The 26,060-nt window shown below is 47.2% G+C and overlaps 1 protein-coding gene across 1 annotated transcript in view; it reads left to right on the top strand.

The window, feature by feature from the left end:
* Positions 1-7,403: 7,403 nt before the first annotated feature.
* Positions 7,404-26,060, top strand: part of LOC144480946 (uncharacterized) — an 81,909-nt gene continuing 63,252 nt past the window's right edge. Inside the window, exons 1-2 of the mRNA XM_078200561.1 lie at positions 7,404-7,465; positions 10,660-11,503. Of these exons, the coding sequence (XP_078056687.1) occupies positions 10,998-11,503 (506 nt within the window). The 5' untranslated portion in view covers positions 7,404-7,465; positions 10,660-10,997. The remainder of the gene's footprint in view (positions 7,466-10,659; positions 11,504-26,060) is intronic.

The raw sequence follows: 26,060 nt of genomic DNA on the forward strand, positions 1-26,060 counted from the left end.
AGAAGTTGCGAGGAGAGATTATATAAATTAGACTTGTTTTCTCTAGAATTCAAAAAGGTTAAGGGGTGACCTGATTGAAGTCTTCAAGATACTAACATCTGATACTGAGTTCTTTACTCAGAGAGTAGTAAGGGCGTGGAATGCCCTGCTTGCAGCAGTGGTGGACTCGTCAACGTTGAGAGCGTTCAAGTGGTTATTGGATAAACATATGGATGATATTGGAATAGTGTAGATTAGAGGGGCTTTAGATTGGTACCACTGGTCGGCGCAACATCGAGGGCCGAAGGGCCTGTACTGTGCTGTAATGTTCTATGTTCTAACAGGAAAAGACAGGGTAGATGGAGATAACTTTCCAATGGTTGGAGACTCTAGAACTAGTGGGCATAGTCTAAAGATTAGGACCAGATCATTCAGGACAGATGTTGGGAGGCACTCCTACACACAAAGGATGGTAGAGGTTTGGAACTCTCTTCCACAACTGGCAGCTGATTCCAGATCAGTTGCTATGTCTAAATCTAAGGTAGATAATATTTTGTTAAGCAAAGTTATTAAGGGATATGGGTCAAAGGCAGGTATATGGAGTTAGGCCACAGATCAACCATGATCACATTTGCGGGGAGGCGATGGCCTAGTGATATTATCGCTAGACTATTAATCCAGAAACTCATCTAATCTAGAAAACTGGGTTCAAATCCCGCCTCAGCAGATGCTGGAATTTTAATGCAATAAAAAATATCTGGAATTAAGAATCTTAGAAATCAAATCTACTGATGACGGTGAAACCATTGTCGGAAAAACCCATCTGGTTCACTAATGTCCCTTTCGGGAAGGAAATCTGCCGTCCTCACCCGGTCTGGCCTACATGTGACTCCAGAGCCACACAGCAATGTGTTTGACTCTCTACTGCCCTCTAAAGGGCAATGGATGCTGGCCAGCCGCACCAATGTCCCACGAATGTATTAAAAAAACTGGTAGAACAGGCTTGGTGGGCCGAATGGCCCACTCCTGTTCCTATGACTTAGCAATGTCTTTGCATTCAGCCCATCTCCTGACCCTCTGCCTCAGCGTTGACAAAAGTACATTGTCAGTCCTTTCAGATCATTCATCAATTGATGTCTAATTTTATCCTCAGTATTACTTCTGAAAACCTGCAGCTATTGCAGGTCCTTTAGTTTTAACATGTGTAAGTGGCATTACTGTTGAACAATGTTTAATAAAATTATTCAAATCTTCTCTGGCTGGCCTCCCTCTGTCTACATTCCTCACCTTGAGGCTCAAGAAAATTCTTCCTTCTGTGGAATCATAGAATAGAATCCCTGTGGTACGGAAGGAGGCCATTCGGCCCATCGAGTCTGTACCGACCACAATCCCACCCATACCCTATTCCCGTAACCCTCATTTACCCTGCTAATTCCCCCTGACTCTAGGGTCAATTTAGCACGGCCAATCCACCTAACCTGCATGTCTTTCGGACCGTGGGAGGAAACCGGAGCACCCGGAGGAAACCCACGCAGACACGAGGAGAATGTGCAAACTCCACATAGACAGTGACCCGAGCCGGGAATCGAACCCGGGTCCCTGGTGCTATGAGGCAGCACTGCGAACCACTGCTTTAAACCTTTTCTCTTATCAGTGCAAACATTTCGTAGAATATCATCATAGAATCCCCACAGTGCAGAGGGAGGCCATTATTCGGTGCATTGAGTCTGCACCGACCACGATCCACCCAGGCCCTAACCCCGTAACCTCACGTATTTACCCTGCTAACCCAACTGACGCCAAGTGTCAATTTATCATGGCCAATCCACCGAACTCTCACAACTTTGGAAGTGTGGGGGGGAAACAGGAGCACCCGGAGGAAACCCGCGCAGACATGGAGAGAACGTGCAAACTCCGCAGACAAACACCCGAGGTTGGAATCGAACCCGGGTCCCTGGCGCTGTGAGGCCGCAGCGCTAGCCACTGTACCAGCCCGATCTCCATTATATTCTTCTTGTAGCCCGTTTACCTGAATTTCTGCAACATTGTGGCCTTGGGCGGCACGGTAGCACAGTGGTTAGCACTGCTGCTTCACAGCTCCAGGGTCCCGGGTTCGAATCCCGGCTCGGGTCACTGTCTGTGTGGAGTTTGCACATTCTCCTCGTGTCTGCGTGGGTTTCCTCCGGGTGCTCCGGTTCCCTCCCACAGTCCAAAGATGTGTGGGTTAGGTTGATTGGCCATGCTAAAATTGCCCCTTAGTGTCCCGGGATGCATAGGTTAGAGGGGTTAGTGGGTAAATGTGTAGGGATAAGGGGGTAGGGCCTGGGTGGGATTGTGGTTGGTGCAGACTCGATGGGCCGAATGGCCTCTTTCTGCACTGTAGGGATTCTATGATTCTTAAAGACACTAATATTTTAAACACTTTAATCAGGTTGGATGGTGTTGTCCATCTAACATAGAAACTAGAAGCAGGAGTAGGCCATTCGGCCCTTCGAGCTTGCTCTACCATTCATTTTGATCATGGCTGATCATCGAATTCAATATCCTGATCCCCCTTCCTCCCCCATAATCCCTCGATCCCTTTAGTCCCAAGAGCTGTATCTAATTTCTTCTTGAAATCAGACAATGTCTTGGCCTCAACTACTTTCTATGGTAATGAATTTCACACATTCACCACCCTCTGGCTGAAGAATTTTCTCCTCATCTCAGTCCTAAAAACATTTACCCCTTACCCTCAAACTATGACCCCCTAGTTCTGGACTCACCCCACCATCGGGAACATTCTCTGAATCTACCCTGCCTAACCCTGTTAGAATTTTATAGATTTCTCTGAAACCCCTTCTTACTCTCCTGAACTCCAATGAATATCACCCTAACCGATCTAGTCTTCATAGAAGCTTCATAGAATCCCTACAGTGCAGAAGGAGGCCATTCGGCCCATCGAGTCTGCACCGACCACAATCCCACCCAGGCCCGACTCCCATATCCCTACATATTTACCCTGCTAATACCCCCGACACTAGGGGCAATTTAGCATGGCCGATCAAACTAACCGGCACATCTTCGGACCGTGGGAGGAAACCAGAGCTCCCGGAGGAAACCCACGCAGACACGGGGAGAACGTGCAGTCTCCACATGGACAGTGGCCCGAGCCGGGAATTGAACCCTGGTCCCCGGCGTTGTGAGGCAGCAGTGCTAACCACTGTGCCAGCGTGCAAATTATGTCAGTTTTATGCTAATCTCTAAATGATACTATTCAGAAATGCAACGTAGAATCCCTACAGTGCAGAAGGAGGGCATCCGGCTTTTCGTGTCTGCAGCAACTCTCCAAAAAAGCATCTTACCAAGGCCCGATCCCTGTAACTCCACATATTTACCCCGCTAATCCCCCTAACCTTCACATCTTTGGACATTAAGGCACAATTTAGCATGGCCAATCCACCTAACCTGCAAATCTTTGGACTGTGGGAGGAAACCGGAGCACCCGGAGGAAACCCACGCAGACACGGGGAGAAAATGTGCAAACTCCACACAGACATTCATCCAAGGCCAGAATTGAACCCAGGACCCTGGTGCTGTGAGGCAGCAGTGCTAACCACTGTGCCAGATTCTTACTGGAATAATCCCCTGCTGTCTATGCTGAACGAACCCATCTCAGTGACAAATGTTGATGTGTTTGCTCCGCACCCACAGGGCCTCCATCTGTTTAAAGCCACAAACAGAAAGGTCCAGTTTTCTCCTGGAGTTTGAGACAAACTTCTTAATGACTACTGCCCAGTGGCCCTGACATCCATCTTTATGAAGTGCTTTGAAAGGTTAGTCGTGGCATGCATCAACTCCGGTCTCCCAGATTGTCTGGATCCACTGCGGTTCACCTACCACCGCAACAGGTCAGCAAGCTATTGTAATCCCATTTTCCAGCACTGAGCCCGTGGCCCTGTACACTGTGCCATTTCCACTGTTGCTTAAATGCTGTAAGGGTTCTTGCTTCTACCTCCCTTTCAGGCAATGAGTTCCAGATTTTTTTTAAAAATTCATTCATGGGACATGGGCGTCGCTGGCTGGCCCAGCATTTATTGCCCATCCCTAGTTGCCCTTGAGAAGGTGGTGGTGAGGCGCCATCTTGAATCGCTGCAGTCCATGTGCTGTGGGTTGACCCACAATGCCGTTAGGGAGGGAATTCCAGGAGATTCCAGATTTCCACTATCCTCTGGGTGAAAAATTCTTTCCTCAAATCTCCTATAAATCTCCTGCCCGTTACCTTTAATTGATGCCCCTTGGTTATCGATCTCCCTACGAAGGGGAAAGGTTTCTTCCTATATACCATAAGACCATAAGACATAGGAGCGGAAGTAAGGCCATTCGGCCCATCGAGTCCACTCCACCATTCAATCATGGTTGATTTCAACTCCATTTACCCGCTCTCTCCCCATAGCCCTTAATTCCTCGAGAAATCAAGAATTTATCAATTTCTGTCTTGAAGACGCTCAACGTCTCGGCCTCCACAGCCCTCTGTGGCAATGAATTCCACAGACCCACCACTCTCTGGCTGAAGAAATTTCTCCTCAACTCTGTTCTAAAGTGACTCCCTTTTATTCTAAGGCTGTGCCCCCGCGTCCTAGTCTCCCCTGCTAATGGAAACAACTTCCCTACGTCCATCCTATCTAAGCCGTTCATTATCTTGTAAGTTTCTATCAGATCTCCCCTCAACCTCCTAAACTCCAATGAATATAATCCCACGATCCTCAGACGTTCATCGTATGTCAGGCCTACCATTCCTGGGATCATCCGTGTGAATCTCCGCTGGACCCGCTCCAGTGCCAGTATGTCCTTCCTGAGGTGTGGGGCCCAAAATTGCTCACAGTACTCCAAATGGGGCCTAACCAGTGCTTTATAAAGCCTCAGAAGTACATCCCTGCTTTTGTATTCCAAGCCTCTCGAGATAAATGACAACATTACATTTGCTTTCTTAATTACGGACTCAACCTGCAAGTTTACCTTTAGAGAATCCTGGACTAGGACTCCCAAGTCCCTTTGCACTTTAGCATTATGAATTTTGTCACCGTTTAGAAAATAGTCCATTCAATGTCCCTCATAATCTTGTACGCCCCAATCATGTCCCCCTCAGCCTTCTCTGCCCCAAAGCAAACAATCGCAGCCTAACAAACGTCTCTTCATAGCTGAAATTGGCTCAAGCCCATTTGAGGAGCCATGTATTAAACAACAGGGCCTCCATGGTTATAATCACTGGATTATTACCCGACCCACAAGTAAATAACAATAGGATGCATAAAATTAGAGAGATTAATAAGTGGCTCAAAGACCGGTGTGGAAAAAAGTGGGTTTTGTTTTTTAGGACACTGGCATCAGTACTGGGGACTGGCCTCCATCTGAGCCATGCTGGGACAAGTATTCTTGCAAACCTCATAACTACAGGAGTAGAGAGGACTTTAAACTAAATAGGTGGTGGCGGCGGGGTGAGGGGAGGTGGTTCTGGAGAGGGGACAGGTAGGCTTACAAAGCAAAAGGACATGGCAACATTTCATGGCAGCTATTTAGGTAATGATACCCCAGTGTGTGACAGGAAGGGACAGAAAATACAGACATAGAATCCCAACAGTACAGGAGGAGGCCATTCAGCCCATCAAGCCTGCCTGCAACTGTGCCAGATTTGAGACAACAATCCCACCCAGGCCCTATCCCTGTAATCCCAAGTATTATACCACTAATCCCCCCTGACACTCAGGGGCAATTTAGCATGGCCAATCCACCTAACCCACACATCTTTGGAGTGTGGGAGGAAACCCACGCAGACACAGGGAGAACATGCAATCTCCACACAGACCTGAGGCCGGAATTGAACCCGGGTCCCTGGCACTATGAGGCAGCAGTGCTAACCACTGTGCCACCGTGCTGACATAAGAAAGTGCAGCAGATAGGATCAAAGAGGTAATAATGGTAAAAAGGCAAAATTAATGGTTCTTTACTTAAATGCACTTATTTGGCATAATATAAATGAATTAACAGCGCAAACTGAGGTTAATGGCCACAATCTTATAATGTGGAGATGCCGGCGTTGGACTGGGGTGAACACAGTAAGAAGTCTCACAACACCAGGTTAAAGTCCAACAGGTTTATTTGGTAGCAAATACCATCAGCTTTTGGAGCGCTGCTCCTTCGTCAGATGGAGTGGAAATGTGTGACACATTTCCACTCCATCTGACGAAGGAGCAGCGCTCCAAAAGCAAACTTCACACAGATAGTGACCCGAGCCAGGATTCGAACCCAGGTCCCTGGAGCTGTGAAGCAGCAGTGCTAACCACTGTGCTACCGTGCCGTTTCCTCCGGGTGCTCCGGTTTTCTCCCACAGTCCAAAGATGTGCGGGTTAGGTCGATTGGCCATGCTAAATTAAAGTTTATTTATTTATTAGTCACAAGTAAGGCTTACGTTAACACTGCAATTAAGTTACTGTGAAATTCCCCCTAGTCGCCACAACCTGGCGCCTGTTTGGGTCAATGCACCTAACCAGCACGTCTTTCAGACTGTGGGAGGAAACCGGAGCACCCGGAGGAAACCCACGGAGACACGGGGAGAACGTGCAAACTTCACACAGTGACCTCAGCCGGGAATCGAACCTGGGTCCCTGGCGCTGTGAGGCAGCAGTGCCAACCACTGTGCCACCCTGCCACCCCTTTTAGTAAGAGTTTTAACAACACCAGGTTAAAGTCCAACAGGTTTATTTGGTAGCAAATACCATTAGCTTTCGGAGCGCTGCTCCCTCGTCAGATGGGAGTGGAAATGTGCTCTCAAACAGGGCACAGGCCACATCATGACCCCTTTTAGTGTCAGGGACTATGAGCCGGGTAAATATGTGGGGTTGCGGGGATAGGGGTCTGGGTGGGATTGTTGTCGGTGCAGGCTCAATGGGCCATAGGGGCCTGCATCGGAGGGATTGTGTGTGGATTGGGAAAATCAATTTGGCGGATAGCCATGAGGAATAATTTGTATTCAGAACAGGGTTCCTCGAACAATGTTTTCTGGATCCAAGTAGGGATCAGGCTAATTTTGCATCTGACAAGGTGTAATAAGGCGGGTTTAATAAAACAATCTCAGAGCAAAAAGGAGCCCTGAGGTGAGTGTAGAATTTAGTGCCTGATAGAATTTAGCATTCAGTGTTAGGATTATAGATCAGAAACCCCAATGCATACTGTGGAGTCAGGCTGGATCCCCACAATTTGCTATTTTTGGGCATTAATGTGGGGATAGATTTCACTCCAGGCACCAGTCTATTGACAAGACTGGGCCAAGTGATTGGTCGGAGGACCAGCCCGGTCCTCCAGCCCCGCCCACCCTTTCCTCTCATTCGTCCGGAGGCGCCCGTCAATCAGTCTCCGGGCATTGTGATCAGGAGCATGCGCAGTGCCACTAACAGCCCAGCGCTGGGACGGCGGGGTGGAAATCGTGCGCGGCTCGGAGACCGCCGAGGTGAGTGGCGAGGGAGGGGATGGAGCCGGCGAGGCTTCGTAAACACCTCCCGTCGGCCCCCCCCCCTAGCACCGATTTACGATGCGCCGCCGCGACATTTCGAACCGGCGAAGGCCCCGCTCGGGGGGTTTTTTTTTTCCACCACCCCCTCCCCCCCCCCCCCCTCTCCTCCTCCTCGCTCCGCGAGAGACAGGCCCGGATGCACGGTCGCCATATTCCAGTGTGCGGGCCGGGTAGATGCGTGCCGCGCATGCGCGCAGACCGAGGGAGCTCCAGGCGCAGCCCGCGCGCCTCCCCGCTCCCCCCTCCTCGTTCACTCGGATTGGTTGGAGGACCGGCCGGTCCTCCCAGCCTCGCTTCCCCCACGTTCAATGGAGGCTTTGGAGGTTGTTTGCTCAGTCGTCCAGCCCCCCGCCCCTTCTTCCTATTGGTCGGGGAGCTGCCCGTCAATCAGTCCCCGGGCATTGTGACGCGCAGCGAACCCTTCTGCGTCATCGTCAGCTTCCCCGGGTTTGCCGCTGCGGTGATTTTGGGGGCTTCATCTGCGCGGCCATCTTGGTGAAGAAACAAAGACAGGGGCGGGGCTTCAGGCTGCCAAGTGACCAGGAGGATAGGATCATTCATTGCTGTCGAGAGATGTGCGACTTGGGTTGATTGATAAATTGGCCCCAGTGTCAGGGAGATTGGCAGGGTAAATTTGTGTGGGGTTGTGTGGGAATAGGGGCTTGAGTGGGATTGTGGTCGGTGCAGACTCGATGGGCCCTCCTTCTGCCCTGTAAGGGAGTCTAGGACGTTATTCACAAGCTTCACAAAGGGGACAGAGAACTAAATGCAGCTGGACAAGGAGGGAGGGAGGTGAGGTGGGGTGGAGAAAAATTGCAAGGAAAGGAATGATCTGATTTACTTAAGAGTTTATTTATTAACGTCACAAGTAGGCTCGCATCAACACTGCAATTAAGTTACTGTGGGAATCCTCCCGGCGCCTGTTCGGGTACACCCAGGGGGGGGAACTTAGTATGGCAGGCACACCGAACCAGCGCGTCTTTCGGACTGCGGGAGGGAAACCGGAGCCTCCGGAGGAAGCCCGCGCAGACACGGGGAGAACGTGCAGACTCTGGCGGCGCGCTGGTTAGCACTGCTGCTTCGCAGCTCCGGGGACCTTCGGGTTCGATTCCCGGCTCGGGTCACCTGCCTGTGTGGAGTCTGCACGTTCTCCTCGTGTCTGCGTGGGTTTCCTCCGGGTGCTCCGGTTTCCTCCCACAGTCCACAAAGATGTGCGGGTTAGGTTGATTGGCCGTGCTAAAAGAGAATTGCCCTCAGTGTCCTGAAATGCGTAGGTTAGAGGGATTAGTGGGTAAATTTGTAGGGATATGGGGGTTGGGCCTGGGTGGGATTGTGGTCGGTGCAGACTCGATGGGCCAAATGGCCTCTTTCTGTACTGTAGGGTTTCTATGATTCTATAACTCCACACACACACACAGTGACCCAGGAATAGAATCCGGGTCTCTGGCGCTGTGAGGCACCAGTACTAACCAATGATTTATTATATGATTTATTATTGTCACATGTATTGGGGTGGAGAGAAAAGTATTGTTTCTTGCGCTATACAGAGAGAGCATACTGTTCATCGAGTACAATGGGGAGAGGGAAAGGCGAGGGTGCAGAATGCAGTGTTGTGGCCATAGCCAGGGTGTCATTGTTTGTGAGTTGTGAGTACGGTTTTAAAAGCATAAAACAAGTCTGAAAGATAGATTTAGAGGGTATTCTGTGGACAGCTCGCAAGAAGCCCCCATGCTCCGGTGCCAACTTGAATTATAAAGATAGTATGATAGTTTTGACAGGCTGGCTGACTCTTATGGTGAAAAGGAAGCCCCAGCCTGCCCTGGGAGTCCATATGAGTGGTGGATGGGGTGCTGCTAAAGCTGTTTGGTGGCTTTGTCCGTCACAGCTGTCAGAATACAGAAACAGTGGGGGACATGGTTCCATGCAACCAGAACTTGATTTGATTTATTATTGTCACATGTATTAGTATATAGTGAAAAATATTGTTTCTTGCACGCTATACAGGCAAAGCACACCATATATAGGGGAGGAAAGGAGAAAGTGGAAAATGTAGTGTTACAGTCATAGCTAGGGTGTAGAGAAAGATCAACTTAGTGCGAGTTAGGTCCATTCAAAAGTCTGATGGCAGCAGGGAAGAAGCTGTTTTTGTGTTGGTTGGTACGTGACCTCGGACTTTTGTATCTTCTTCCCGACGGAAGAAGGTGGAAGAGAGAATGTCCAGGGTGCGTGGGGTCCTTAATTATGCTGGCTGCTTTTCCCGAGGCAGCGGGAAGTGTAGACAGTGTCAATGGATGGAAGGCTGGTTTGCGTGATGGATTGGGCTACATTCACTGCCCTTTGTAGTTTCTTGCGGTCTTGGTCGGGGCAGGAGCTGTAATACGACCAGGAAGAATGCTTTCTATGATACATCTGTAAACGTTTGGTGAGAGTCGTAGCAGACATGCCAAATTTCCTGAGTCCTCTGAGAAAGTAGAGGAGTTGGTGGGCTTTTTTAACTGTAGTGTCAGCATGGGAGGGACCAGGACAGGTGGTTGGTGATCTGGACACCTAAAAACTAAAGAGGTCTAATTTACAGGACAAACTGCATCCAACCTCAGATAGTAGTCTCTAACACGGGACAATCCTGAAAAAAACTGGATGGTTAGTGACCATGGGGGTTTTTATTCCAGCGCAGGGAGGTGGAGAGTAGGTGATGGCACAGTGAGAGAGTTGGCGGCACAGTGGTTAGCACTGCTGGCCTCACAGCGCCAGGGACCCAGGTTCAATTCCAGCCTCGGGTCACTGTCTGTGTGGAGTTTGCACATTCCCCCCGCGTCTGCGTGGCTTTCCTCCGGGTGCTCCGGTTTCCTCCCACACTCCAAAGATGTGCAGCTTAGGCGGATTGGCCGTGCTAAATTGATCCTAGTGTCGGGGATTATCAGGGTAAATGTGTGGCGTTTTGGGAGTAGGGCCTGGGTGGGATTGTGGTCAGTGTAGACTTGATGGGCCAAGTGGCCTCCTTCTGCACTGTCGGGATTCTATTAGGATTTACTGTTTTGAAGGCACAAGTGTGCAAAAGATGTTTCATGGAAAATAGTTGCATGTTCAGAATTTCTCTTCTCTATTTACAGTTTGTAATCTCTCTCTTCCAGGGCTTATTTCCAGGGTAGAGGGAAGCATAAACTGAGCATTACGGCCTCCGTTACAACAGTCTGAATTTGGAAAGAGAAATATTTGTTCTGTCTGTGTGACAGCATTTCAAACATCAGTGTGACTGCAAAAAAACCTTAAAAGACATTTACTGGAATGAGAGTGTTGCAGTGAACTGACTGTGGAAAGAGCTTTAACCAGTTAAACAGCCTGTATTTTTTTTTTAAAAATCACACCATTGGTAGCGGGGAGAAACTGTACGTGTGTTCTGTGCGTGTGAACAGAGTTTCAACTGATTGCCTCATCTAGAGAGAGAGAGGGAGACAAGGAAGCCGGCACCATGGAGAAACCGTGGAAATGTGAGGATTGTGGCAAAGGATTCAACTCTTCGACCCGGCTGGAAATCCATCGACGCGTTCACACCGGGGAGAAGCCCTTCACCTGCTCCGTGTGCGAGAGGACATTCACTCAGTCATCCGGCCTCCGGTTACACCAGCGGGTTCACACGAAGAAGCCATTCGGCTGCGCGACCTGCGGAGAGAAGTTCAAGACTTCGGCGCTCCTCACCGAACACCAGCGGATTCACACGGGCGCCAAGCCGTTCATCTGCTTTGTGTGCGGCAAGGGATTCACCCAGATACTGGCCATCCAGTCGCACCACCGAGTACACACCAAGGAGGATCCGTTCCGGTGCGCCGCCTGCGGCAAGAGTTTCCGGCAGTCGACCGACCTCAACGAGCACCTCCACACTCACGCCGGGGAGAAGCCGTTCACCTGCTCCGTGTGCGGGAAGGGATTCCCTTGGTCGTCCCAGCTGTTGTCACATCAGCGGGTTCACACCGGGGGGCGACCGTTCACCTGCTCTGTGTGTGGGGCTGGATTCACTCAGTCACAGCACCTGCTGAGACACCAGCGGATTCACAAGTGATTGCAATTTGCCGCTGCGAATCACGTCCAGGATTGATAGTCTTGACAATATTGGTTTGATTTTTGCTGATAACAACTCTGTAACTAACTGGAATTTCATATTCTGGAGATATCACTGGTTTTTCGGGACGGCAGTGTCCCTTTTGTTTTAAAAAAAGAAAAAAGCTCCACCTGTGATCTTTCTCCTTCAAGAACTCTCAACAGAAAACTTGCTTACAATGAAACTCTGAACCTTTTGACTTCAACCAAAATTGATCTTTAATGCATAATCTACTTGTCCGAAAGGTTCCGCTAGTAAAACACCTCCGCTTAGAAAGCGCTAGATTTAATTCTTGCTGATAACTGCTACACATTAGGGATTTATAATTGTGAAGGAGCCTTAACAAAAAAAAGAGTGAACTATTTCGCAGGCACACCGTAAAGGCTTCCACAATCAACATTTGATTATTGGTGAAACTGGGAGTTCGATCATTTCTGACGCAGCGGCCGCAACATTTGGTGAAGGTGGAGCCCGCGACAAAAGACTGGTTTGCGACCCACTCAGCAGAGGTGACATCTGTAATTGTAGCAAAAAAAAAAGAGCAAAGCCTGCCTGACGTACAACATAAACCCAACGCTGGAACACCGCAACACTTGAAAGTTGCCTTTTGGGGGGGGGGGGGGGAAACAGAAGCTACTTTACATATAAACAGTGGATTGTCTTACATCAGTAAATCCAGACTGCATTGACAAGGGATATCTAAGTACTTACTACGTGTGGTGGGATCAAGAGGGTATTGGGTCGTACCGGCACCAGGGTTGCCCTCCTGAAATCACCAGATGGTGACCTTCTCACCGACCAGAAGTAAACAGATGTCCCACTGGGTTGAACACGACTGTGAGCTGTACTCCCGTGTGAGACCAGACATCTCCCCAGTCTCTTGTGTTTTGACACTCTCTCTCCTGCAGCTTCCTGTCATGTTAAAGGTTGGATAAGGAACCCTCATCAGCCGAGCTGGGAAAGGCCATTGATTGCTGAGCAAGCAGAAAGGCTCCCAGCAAGGACCCAGCAAACTGCTCAGAAACGTAAAGTCCCACCTGTTGTCCCCACCTCCTCCCCTGCTGGGAGGCAGGCACCATTCCGCAACCGTGAAAAAGCAAAAAGCATCGCAATATTCAAAAGACCAGCAGTGACAGAGGAGATTGCAACAATTATAAGGACATCTCACTCCTTAGCGTCACAGGGAAGGCCTTCACCAGGGTCAGGTTTAAAAGACTCCAGCTCCTTGCAGACTGAGTGTATCCAGAAGCACAGCGTGCGGTTTCTGTGCTGACAGATCTACAGTGAACATGATCCTTCTCCACACACCAGCTACAAGAGAAGTGAACAATTGGTATTGAATCTAAAATGCTGCCAGTTCCTGTGCTGAGAAAACGGAAATGTTCTAGTTACTGAGTGAAAGTAAATCTTTCAGTGTCAATCACAATTTACTTGTACACTTGGAAAAGGCACCTAATATGTTTGGTTCCCTGAAGATAAACTTCAACCTTGTCCTTCGGAGCTCACAATCTGTGGGAGGCTCCACCCTCTTTAGCTCTTTTTGGGGTTGAAGTTTGCCTGTGAAAGCTAACGTTTTTTGTTTTTTAAAAATCATTTTTCTTTAGTTTTATTCCAGTCATTTGGAAAGGTGCCTGAAAGAGAAAGGAGGTGGGGGGGACAGGGGGGGGGGGGTAAAGAAATGACAATTGATCAAAACTGAAAACACAAGAATCGGAGAAACAAAGTTTTTTTTTTAAAAAATGGTGTTGGTTCATCATTGATCGGAAAAGAAAAGTTATGTTAAGTCTGTACAACTGAGAATGTTTGCTCCGACCCCTTTTGAAAGCAAGCAGAGAAAGCCGACCCTTTCCACTGACGGCGCAGTGACGATTTGAATGAAAGACTTTGTCTTTTAGAGCTGTGGCTTTTTCCCATCTCTTACCTTTTTTTCCGAGACAAACGGGAGATGTGGGAGTTATCTCCAGACTGATTGCAAATACTCCCGTCTCTGATCTGCAAATATTGTGAATATTGAATCGGATAGCATAGTTTCTCCAGGGCTCCTGAATGAGATTTATTGGGATGTTCCATTCGGAATACAAGCTGGACAAAAATAAAAAAATCACATCACCAAATAGGAATTGGAATATCTCACCCTGGGTATAGCTCAATAGATCAACCTGATATCTATGTACGTTCTAGTGAAAAAGTGTGGATGAGCAAATTGATAGCTTCCTCTTGGAGACAATTGTGTTTTTGGAAAAACAAAACTGAATTTAATGACCTGGCCACCACCTGAAACGTTGGAACCATGCAAGAGGGCGGGGGGGGAAGAGAAGTAAAGATCTTCAGAAAGAGACTTCCCCCCCCCCCCCCCCCCCTGAGCTTTTGGTAAGATGATCTGAAAGCGCGTGAGTGGCTTGTATCAGATGGCACATGGAGCCTGATACTGAGATACCGGTGTAACTGTGCAGATGTAATGTATTATGTATGGTGCAAGTTAGCATGTGGAAATGCCTGGTGAAGGTGCACTGATGAATGGGTCCCAGACACACCCAGCTACCCGACAACAGAACAGCGTTGAGTGAATAATGTGGTCCGTGGAGTGGGACAGCAGTTAAAAATCACCAAGGTATTGGAACATGCACCATAGGGAGACTGAGTTTAAAACAGTCAGGACAGAACTAAACGCACTGGTATCTTATCAGAGGGAGTAAAATTAAAGTAAAGAGGGATGGATAGACAGTCAGGAGTTGGAAAACATCCACAGGGTGGATAAAGGTGAACCGAGAGCTGGAGAATCTTTAAAATGCATGCATGAACTTTTGTTTGAACCAGATGTATTTACGACATGCTAATAATTTAGAATTGTGTGCGATTAATCTGCGGGTGAGGAGGATGAATCTTAAGTCAATGGTTTGTACATTTTACTGGAAAGGTTTTTACACTTATTCTTGGTGGCCAGCTCAAAGGTTTGTTTTTTGCCGATTATTTTTTTTTTTCCTGATCATTCTTTAGTTTGTTATCTCTGATATGTCATCGAGAAATTAGAAAAATAAGACCATAGCTTAGAAATAGCTGGGTTCGATAGAAATCAGTTTGGAGAAGTCGAAAAGTCCAATTACCTGGTGAAATCTTAAGAAATGTATTGAATATTCGAGGAATATCTCCTTTCCCCCCCCCCCCCCCCCCCCACCCCACTTCCCCCTAATTAAAAAATATTCCTGAAAAGACAAATACGGGACAGTTTATGTCTGTTATATCTGCCAAAGACACAGCTCGAGCACAGACCCTGAAACCAGATCCGGTGGGGGAAATCTCGTGACCCACAGAAAAACCTACAGACTGAGTACATTTTAAACAGGATGTCGTTGCAAGCAATAGACAACAAAGTGACTTAATGGATGGCCGATGGAAGTAAGAGGGACTGCCTTGAATATCTGCCTCTTTTCTAATGGGCAACTGAATAAGCGATTGACAAAATAAAGAAGGGATATGAAAGATCTTTTGCTTAAGAAAAGAGTTGAACTACCATTTTCGGACATGGCGGCCAGGATCTCCCCGATCCGGGACCAGTAAACCAATCCGGAGAGATTGTTCCCTCCAGCCACAGAGATCAGGGTCCCTTTGCTTCTCGCCATCCATTTTGTCCAATCTGGGATCAGTAAAGCGCGCACTCCTGTGTTTATGGCCGCAGCGGATGTTACTTGTTGAACAAGCCAAATCCCAGGGGGGGGGGGAAACTTGACTCACCGATCATAGCCCTTTAAGTTGTGTTCTGAGAATAAGAGAAACCCACTGAGCCCAGCAGCGTAGAATTCCAGTAACACTTCTGGGATTTAAAAAATAAATAAATAATATGATTTATTGACAAAGAATAGGAAACTTAAGCACACAAGATTACAGTTACACAATAAACGTGGGTTACAAAACATTCCTGACGCAAACACTTGGTCAGAACCTTGAAGTAAACACCTTCGTGGCAACCTTTTGGATTTTTAAGAATTAAAAATCTAAGTAATATTACCCAAGAGAAAACTACTGTGATTTTTAGTACTTGTATAGCGGACGGCTTCATCATAGACGGCTTCTCGCTTTCTTCCACTCTGTTGCGGAAATCCAAGAATGTAGAGAAACAAGATTGCTTTATGTAACATAGACATTTCTTGCTTGACTGAATGGCTGATTCAAACTCTGCACCTTCTCACAGCAGAGAGCTCTTTCCACAAGGTCATCCCCCGCCAAGCATCTTTCCTTAAATATCCTTTTTCCCTTTAGCCTTCAATTCCATTGTGTTTGCTCTCACTTTTTGAACTTAACCTTTCCAAAACGTAAACACATTTTCTGTTTTTCGCTGCCTTCCCTTTTGAGTTAAATAACATGCAATAACCTTCCCTTGTCTGCTCGTGAATCATTTGCAAGCTGTAGAAGTATTTTACTCCCCTTTTTTGAGATTTAACAAGTAAAAAGTCAAGTCCCTGCCTATCTCCTACTGCAAATTTCTAAACTCTACATATTTACTCATAAATCCACTTTACTTCATTACCAATACATGCATTTAGTAGCTCAACCTATTTTATCTCTCAACTCTCGCAGATATTTAGTCTTCATTAACCATTCCCCAATATAATTAAATCTCTTACACACACAGCTTTCTTTAGCGAATAACAGTGTTCCGCCAAAATAAGTAAAGATGCATCCTCACGCCTGTTACAAGTTGTATGTCTTCTGCCTATTTACCCTGTGTATCGTATCCAAGGTGTTGCTTCTTAATAAAATGTTTTAAAATTAGCAATGACTTCAACCACTTTTTTGGGTCATCTGTGAGTCAAAGGACGAAGAGAACTAAAATCTTATGCTTGTCCATAAGAGTAACTGAAGGTATGTGAAATTAAATTTAAATCCATTACTGAAGGAACACTGCACTGTCACAGGTCCCATCTTCCAGATGAAACCATCAATCATGGCTCCATCTGTCCTCTCGATCGGGTGTAAAAGTTCCCATGAGGCTATTCCAAAGAGCCGGGGAGTTCCCCCTTGGTTTACCACTTAATATTTATCCCTCAACAAGCATCACTGAACAGATTCCTGGTCACAATCACATTTCGATTAGTGGGATTGTGCTGTGCATGATTTGGCGACTGCATTTTGTACATTACAGCAGTGAGTGCACTTCAAAAGAAGTCCATTGGCTGTAAAGCATTTCTGGACATCCTAAGGTTGTGAAAGGTACTATATATGCCAACTAGAGAGGATGCGATATTGGATCTCCTATTGGGAAATGAGTTGGGGCAGGTGATGGATGTGAGTGTGAGGGAACACTTTGGATCCAGTGATCATAATGCCATTAGTTTCAACCTGATCGTGGATAAGGATAGATCTGGTCCTGAGGTTGAAGTTCTGAACTGGAAAAAGGCCAAATTTGATGAAATGAGAAGGGATCTGGGAAGTGTGGATTGGCACAGGCTGTTCTCTGGTAAGGATGTAAATGGAAAGTGGGAGGCCTTCAAAGGAGAAATTTTGAGAGTGCAGAGTTTGTATGTTCCTGTCAGGATTAAAGGCAAAGTAAATAGGAATAAGGAACCTTGGTTCTCGCGGGAGATTGTAACACTGATGAAGAGGAAGAGAGAGTTGTATGAAATGTACAGGCAGCAAGGAATAGATCAGATGCTCGAGGAGTATAAAAAGTGCAAGAAGCTACTTAAGAGGGAAATCAGGAGGGCTGAAAGAAGACGTGAGGTTGCTTTGGCAGACAGAGTGAAAGAAAATCCAAAGAGCTTCTATAGGTATGTTAGGAGCAAAAGGATAGTGAGGGATAAAATTGGTCCTCTTGAAGACCAGAGTGGTAGACTGTGTATGGAACCAAAAGAGATGGGGGAGATACTAAATGGGTTTTTTGCATCCGTATTTACTGTGGAAACGGGCATGGAGTCCACGGAAATAGGGCAAACAGGTAGGGAGGTCATGGAACCTTTACAGATTAAAGGGGAGGAGGTGCTTGTTGTCTTGAGGCAAATCAGAGTGGATAAATCCCCAGGACCGGACGGTATTCCCACGGACCTCGAGGGAAGCTAGTGTTGAACTTGCAGGGGCCCTGGCAGACATACTTAAACTGTCAGTATTCATGGGGGAGGTGCCAGATGATTGGAGGGTGGCTCATGTTGTTCTGTTGTTTAAAAAAGGTTCCAAAATAAATCCGGGAAATTATAGGCCAGTAAGTTTGACATCGGTGGTGGGCAAGTTATTGGAAGGTGTGATAAGGGATAGGATCTACAAATATTTGGATAGACAGGGACTTATTAGGGAGAGTCAACATGGCTTTGTGCGTGGTAGGTCATGTTTGACCAATCTATTAGAGTTTTTCGAGGAGGTTACCAGGAAAGTGGATGAAGGGAAGGCGGTGGATGTTGTCTACCTGGATTTCAGCAAGGCCTTTGACAAGGTCCCTCATGGGAGGTTAGTTAGGAAGGTTCAGTCGCTGGGTATTCATGGAGAGGTAGTAAATTGGATTAGACACTGGTTCAATGGAAGAAGCCAGAGAGTGGTTGTGGAGGATTGCTTCTCTGAGTGGAGGCCTGTGACTAGTGGTGTGCCGCAGGGATCGGTGTTGGGTCCATTGTTGTTTGTCATCTATATCAATGGTCTGGATGATAATGTGGTAAATTGGTTCAGCAAATTTGCTGATGATACAAAGATTGGAGGTGTAGTGGACAGTGAGGAAGGTTTTCAAAGCTTGCAGAGGGATTTGGACCAGCTAGAAAAATGGGCTGAAAAATGGCAAATGGAATTTAACGCAGACAAGTGCGAGATATTGCACTTTGGAAGGACAAACCAAAGTAGAACGTACAGGGTAAATGGTAGGACTCTGAAGAGTGCAGTTGAACAGAGGGATCTGGGAATACAGGTACAGAATTCCCTAAAAGTGACGTCACAGGTGGATAGGGTCGTAAAGAGTGCCTTTGGTACATTGGCCTTTATAAATTGGAGTATCGAGTATAAAAGTTGGAGTGTTATGGTAAGGTTATATAAGGTAAGAAGTCTCACAACACCAGGTTAAAGTCCAACAGGTTTATTTGGTAGCAAATACCATAAGCTTTCGGAGCACTGCTCCTTCGTCAGATGGAGTGGAAATGTCTCCACATCAAGGTTATATAAGGCATTGGTGAGGCCGAATTTAGAGTATTGTGTACAGTTTTGGTCACCTAGTTACAGGAAGGATGTAAATAGGGTTGAAAGAGTGCAGAGAAGGTTCACAAGGATGTTGCCGGGACTTGAGAAGCTGAGTTACAGAGAGAGATTGAATAGGTTAGGACTTTATTCCCTGGAGCGTAGAAGAATGAGGGGAGATTTGATAGAGGTGTATAAGATTTTGATGGGTATAGATAGAGTGAATGCAAGCAGGCTTTTTCCGCTGAGGCTGGGGGAGAAAAAAACCAGAGGGCATGGGTTAAGAGTGAAAGGAGAAAAGTTTAAAGGGAATATTAGGGGGGGCTTCTTCACGCAGAGAGTGGTGGGAGTGTGGAATGAGCTGCCGGACAAAGTGGTAAATGCGAGGTCACTTTTAACATTTAAGAAAAACTTGGACGGGTTGATGGATGAGAGGGATGTGGAGGGATATGGTCCAAGTGCAGGTCAGTGGGATGAGGCAAAAAATGGTTCGGCACAGACAAGAAGGGCCAAAAGGCCTGTTTCTGAGCTGTAATTTTCTATGGTTCTATATAAATACAAGTCTTCCCATCAAGAAAGGAGAAAAGACCCAACAATGGAACAGTCGGTAACAGGACATCAGTCAGTCTCCTTTAATCTTTGAGAAATCATAGAATCCCTACAGTGCAGAAAGAGGCCATTCGGCCCATCAAGTCTGCACCGACCACAATCCCACCCAGGCCCTACCCCCATATCCCTACACATTTACCCGCTAATCCCTCTAACCTACGCATCTGAGGACACTAAGGGGCAATTTTTAGCATAGCCAATCGACCTAACCCGCACATCTTTGGACTGTGGGAGGAAACCGGAGCACCCGGAGGAAACCCACGCAGACACGAGGGAGAATGTGCAAACTCCACACAGACAGTGACCCGAGCCGGGAATCGAACCCAGGTCGCTGGAGCTGTGAAGCAGCAGTGCTAACCACTGTGCTACCGTGCCGCCCATGGAACTTTCAAGTTTTCAAGAAATCAAAGCTGAGAGGGATATACAATCAGTCGTTGGGAAATGTCCACAACGTGAACAAAGAGCTGCAGAACCTTTAAATTACGTGCATGAACTTTAGTTTGAAGGATGTGGAGGCTTTGGAGAGAGTGCGGAAAAGGTCTACCAGGATGTTGCCTGGTATGGAGGGTATTAGCTATGGGGAGAGATTGAATGAACTGGGATTGTTCTCCCTGGAAAGACAGAAGCTGAGGGGGTGTCCTGATAGGAGTTTATAAAATTATGAGGGGTGTAGATAGGGTGAACAGTTGGAAGCTTTTTCCCAGGGTGGGAATGACAGTTACCGGGGGGCACAAGTTCAAGGTGAGGGGGGGAAAGGTTGAGTGGAGATGTGCGGGGGATGTTTTTTACACAGAGGGTGGTGGGGGCCTGGAATGCGCTGCCAAGTGAGGTGGTTGAGGCAGATACGTTGGCGACAGTTAAGACTTATCTGGATAGACACATGAACAAACGGGGAATAGAGGGATACAGGCAGTTGGTCCAGATAGGACAATGTGATCGGCACAGGCTTGGAGGGCCAAAGGGCCTGTTCCTGTGCTGTACTGTGCTCTGTTCTTTGTCTGAACCAGATGTATTTACAACATGCTAATAATTTAGAATTGTGTGACATAATCTGCGGGTGAGGAGGATGAATCTCAGTTGATGGTTTGTGCATTTTTATGGGCGGCACGGTAGCACAGTGGTTAGCACTGCTGCTTCACAGCTCCAGGGTCAAGGGTTCGATGCTCGGGTCACTGTCTGTGTGGAGTTTGCACATTCTCCTCGTGTCTGCGTGGGTTTCCTCCGGGTGCTCCGGTTTCCTCCCACACTCCAAAGATGTGCGGGTTAGGTTGATTGGCCAGGTTAAAAAAATTGCCCCTTAGAGTCCTGGGATGCGTAGGTTAGAGGGATTAGCGGGTAAATATGTGGGGGTAGGGCCTGGGTGGGATTGAGGTCGGTGCAGACTCGATGGGCCGAATGGCCTCCTTCTGCACTGTAGGGATTCTATGATTTTAGTGGAAAGGTTTTTATGTTTATCTTCGTGGCAGCTCAAGAGTTTGTGTTCCCGAAGCTGATAATTCTTTAGTTTGTTATCCATGATATGTCATTAAGAAATGAGGAGAACAAAGAAAGAAAGAAGTGGCAGATGGAGTTCAATCCAGATAAATGCGAAGTGATGCATTTTGGTAGAACTAACGTACGCGGGAGCTATACGATAAATGGCAGAACCATAAAGGGTGTAGATACGCAGAGGGACCTGGGTGTGCAAGTCCACAGATCCTTGAAGGTGACGGCACAGGTGGAGAAGGTGGTGAAGAAGGCATATGGCATGCTTGCCTTTATAGGACGGGGCATAGAGTATAACAGTTGGGGTCTGATGTTGCAGATGTATAGAACGTTGGTTCGGCCGCATTTGGAATACTGTGCCCAGTTCTGGTCGCCACACTACCAGAAGGACGTGGAGGCTTTAGAGAGAGTGCAGAGGAGGTTTACCAGGATGTTGCCTGGTATGGAGGGGCTTAGTTATGAGGAGAGATTGGGTAAACTGGGGTTGTTCTCACTGGAAAGACGGAGGATGAGGGGTGACCTAATAGAGGTGTATAAAATTATGAAAGGCACAGATAGGGTGAACGGTGGGAAGCTTTTTCCCCGGTCGGTGGTGATGTTCACGAGGGGTCATAGGTTCAAGGTGAGAGGGTGGGGGGGGAGGTTTAACACGGATATCAGAAGGACGTATTTTACACAGAGGGTGGTGGGGGCCTGGAATGCGCTGCCGGGCAAGGTGGTGGAGGCGGACACACTGGGAATGTTTAAGACTTATCTAGATAGCCACATGAACGGAGTGGGAATGGAGGGATACAAAAGAATGGTCTAGTTTGGAGCAGGGAGCGGCGCGGGCTTGGAGGGCCGAAGGACCTGTTCCTGTGCTGTATTGTTCTTTGTTCTTTGTTTTAACAGTGCAGCACAGGGACAGGTCCTTCGGCCCTCCAAGCCTGCACCGATCACATTGTCCTATCTAAACCAACCGCCTGTATCCCTCTATTCCCCGTCTGTTCATGTGTCTCTCCAGATAAGTAGGGATCGACTGATTTGGAGGTTCTAAGGCGATTAAGGGATATAGGGACGGAGCAGGAAGATGGTAGAACAAAGAACAATAGAGTCCATAGCTTAGAAATAGCTGGGTTGGATAGACATCAGTTTAGAAAAGTCAAGATTCTCTAGAATAGGTGTTCTAAAAGAAAACACTGTCCAATTACCTTGTAAAATCTTAAGAAATGTATTGACTAGTGGAGGATTTTTATGTGCAAAGACTTCTCATTAGGAAGGGGTAAGACAAATGTTGGAGCCTTTTAACTTGCAGGAATTTTGTGGAGGATTATGCTGTACTTGCCAAACCTTCACAGAACCTGATTAAAGGAGGAAAGGTGAGTAGTGAGGAAGTAGTATAGGGAGACACGGAAGCACAAGCCTTTTCAGATTTAAGACAAGCCATGGCAAGGGCCCCAGCCCTGGGTCTACCGGATTTTACCAAGCTATTTCACATTTTTTGTCAGGAGAGTGATGGAATGCAAGCTGCAGCAGTAACCCAACGGCATGGGGATAGATGGATAGATAAATGCAGTAGCCAGGAGAATGCATCAACGTGTTGTGGTGAACCATCGTTGGTTCCCACTAGGTAGTACTGAGCCAGGGTCTGGCCAGTACTGCAAGTATGTATATATGTTACTGTTGGGGTTAGGGATGGGTTGTTCTACTTGTTGCTGTTGGGGTTAGGGTTGGGCTGTTACACCTTGTATTATAGTTATTGTGGTACATCCCAGTCGGGCTCCGCCTCCTGGGAGAGGTATAAAGGTCACTGCTCTGTCTGGGACTCCTCAGTCTGGGATCGTGTATATAGTTAGTAGCTTCGTTGTAACAGCAAATAAAAGCCTTTATTTCCTGAGCTTCTCAAGCCTCGTGTGTGATAACACGCATCACGTGTAAGGGCTTTAGCATGTGCCTCCTGGGCCATGAGAGTGAACAAGCCACTTACCTTGATAGGAAGAATAATTCTCTGCAGCCCACGCACAAGCATTCAGCTTTTAGAAGCAGGGAGATTAAAAAGAATATCTGACGGAAGACGTTTAAAGTGGGAAGCATATCTTTTGCCAGGAGACAAACATGTAGAGATCAGCAGGGATGTAAGAGAAAATCCTGCAGGAGGGTTAACAGTGCAAGGAACAGAGCAAGGATGTATAGCGGAAGTGACAGAAGGAGCGAGTGAAGGGGGGTTAGCAAAGGAACCACTCACCGGGGAGGGAGTGATTAATCTGTAAGTAGGTGGAGCCAGGAGGTATGTGATGCACATCAATTTAGACACGAGGCTCGAAGCTCAGTAAATGAAGGCTTTTATTTACTATTAATGAAGCTATCAGAACTTATGTACACTATCCCAGACTGAAGGGGTCCCGGCCAGAGCAGGGACTCTTATACCTCTCCCAGGAGGTGGAGCCCGACTGGGATGTGCCACAACACTACAGTACAAAGGTGTAACAACTCCACCCTAACCCAACAGCAATAATAGTACAATCCAACAGTAACCTATGTACATCCTTGTAGTACTGGCCAAGCCCCTAGCTCAGCACTATCCAGTGGGAACCAACGATGGTTCACCACAGTATGTCAATGGCCAACCCTGCATGGCATGGGTGGTGGTGAATGATGAAGGAACAGTGATTGCAGGAGAATAAATCCCAGGGAGCAGTTCATCACAAGCTGCAGAGGTTGTTAACTTTGACCAATGCTTTAGAATGGGGGGTAAAGGAAAATGTGTTCACAGACAGCTGATATGTCTTTGGAGTGGTCCATGACTACATGACAGTTTGGGGAAGAAAGGGATTTGTGACATTTAGCGGGGACATACCCACCATGAACATCTAATCAGCAATTTACTTCAGGCTGCTCACGTTCCCTTAGAAGCTGCTGTGATCAAAATACAGGCCCATCAAATGGGATGAAGGAGTACAATATAAAGGGAAAGACTCTTAGTACTGTAGAGGATCAGAAGGACCTTGGGGTCCGGGTCCATAGGACTCTGAAATCAGCCCCGCAGGTGGAGGAGGTGGTTAAGAAGGCGTATGGTGTGCTGGCCTTCATCAATCGAGGGATTGAGTTTAGGAGTCCAGGGATAATGATGCAGCTATATAAGACCCTCGTCAGACCCCACTTGGAGTACTGTGCTCAGTTCTGGTCGCCTCATTACAGGAAGGATGTGGAAAAGATTGAAAGGGTGCAGAGGAGATTTACAAGGATGTTGCCTGGATTGGGTGGCATGCCTTATGAGGATAGGCTGAGGGAGCTCGGTCTTTTATCCTTGGAGAGACGAAGGATGAGAGGAGACCTAATAGAGGTGTATAAGATGTTGAGAGGCATAGATCGGGTCTAGTTGGACCAAGGAGCGGCACAGGCTTGGAGGGCCGAAGGGCCTGTTTCCTGTGCTGTACTGTTCTTTGTTCTTTGTTCTTTTGGGTGGACTCTCAGAGGCTTTTTCCCAGGGTGGAAATGTCTGCTACGAGAGGACACAGGTTTAGGGTGCTGGGGGGTAGCTACAGGGGAGATGTTAGGGGGAAGTTTTTCACACAGAGGGTGGTGGGCGAGTGGAATCGGCTGCCGTCAGGGGTGGTGGAGGCGAACTCAATAGGGACTTTTAAGAGACTCCTGGATGAGTACATGGAGCTTAATAGGATGGAGGGTTATAGGTAGGCCTAGAAGGTAGGGATGTGTTCGGCACAACTTGTGGGGCCGAAGGGTCCGTTTGTGCTGTAGTTTTTCTATGTTTCTATCAGCTGATTTCTACCCAGGCCCAAGAAGAAAACAGGAGAGCAGATAAGGCAACTAAAAACCTGTCACAACAGAATTTGGAAGGTATCCAAACAGCAAGTGTGGCAGAAGCACAAGCCAGGGAATCGCAGGCATTAATGTGAAACAGATACAGGAACAGGCGTCAGAGGAAGAGAAAAACAGGAATGGGAATAACATGGAGGACAAAGAGGTCAAGATGGCGTACGGAGAAGGGAAGGTAAAATATCCCCAGAAGTAATACAGCAGACCTTATTGGAGGCATATCATGGATTAAGCACACACGGGCAGGGACTGCATGTACAAGCTTGTCAAAGGTGCCTGCAGTGCACCCTAGTGGAATCAGGTTGTCCCTGCAAGGTCAAGATGGGTCATCAACCACGGCCTAAAGGACCATGGGAAAAGTTATGGATTTTTACAGCGCCTTTATCCAGAGTGCAAGGAAAGACTTATTGCCTGGTAATTATTGATCAGCTAACCCGGTGGATGGAGGCATTCCCATGCAAAGAGGCTGCAGCCAAAACAGTGGCTTTGATATTGGCAAATGAGATAATACCCAGATGGGGTTTTGCCTTCTCAGTTAGACTCAGACCAGGGGACCCATTTTACAGGGAAAGCTTTCAGAGAAGCCTGTAGACTATTGGGAATAAAGCAAAGATTTCATTTACATACAACCCCCAGAGTTCAGGAATGGTAGAACGGTTGAACAGGATGTTAAAGAACAATCTAACCAAGGCTATTTTACAGGAAGAAAACAATTGGATGCGAGCTTCGCCTGCAATATTGTTACGACAAAGAGTTACTCCTTCTCGAGGAACAGGGTTAACCCCTTTTGAACTGATGAGGGGAAGAGCAATGCGCCTCCCAGGGGATGTGATATCGGAGGGGGAGAACTTATCAGCCGAAGTGCAGTGTTTCAGTGCATTAGAGAATTAATTGATCACTTATTTTCTCTTAAAGTACATGTGGTTACCCTTTAGCAGCACAGAGACTGGACAAAACTAGCAGAGGAGAAAACTCCTAAGTTACTTACACGAGGGGATAGGGTAATGCTGAAACTTATGGCAGACAGGAAAGGTTTGGGAGTCAAGTGGGGAGGTCCTCAATTGCCGGACAAACATGTGTCCTCATTGATGAGAAACACAGGCCGTGGTGGCGACACTGGACTCAGTTAAAACCTTATCTCAATAAATAATCCTGAAGGGGTAAGTATCAATAGATCGCCCTAGTGGATTTATAATCCGCCTGAACAGGGGGTAATAATGGCTCTTGGAGTAGCTTGAGAACTTTGCTGGAGTAATTTGAAATTGTAGATGAGCAAATTAGGTTAAGTCAGATAATAGTGCAAAAGAATCAGGGTGGTATTAGAGGGGAAGAGACAGGAATGATTGAATTGATAAGGAACTAACTTAATGCTGTGAGGCA

Source organism: Mustelus asterias, chromosome 30, assembly GCF_964213995.1.
Source record: "Mustelus asterias chromosome 30, sMusAst1.hap1.1, whole genome shotgun sequence".
NCBI classification, from domain to species: Eukaryota; Metazoa; Chordata; class Chondrichthyes; order Carcharhiniformes; family Triakidae; genus Mustelus; species Mustelus asterias.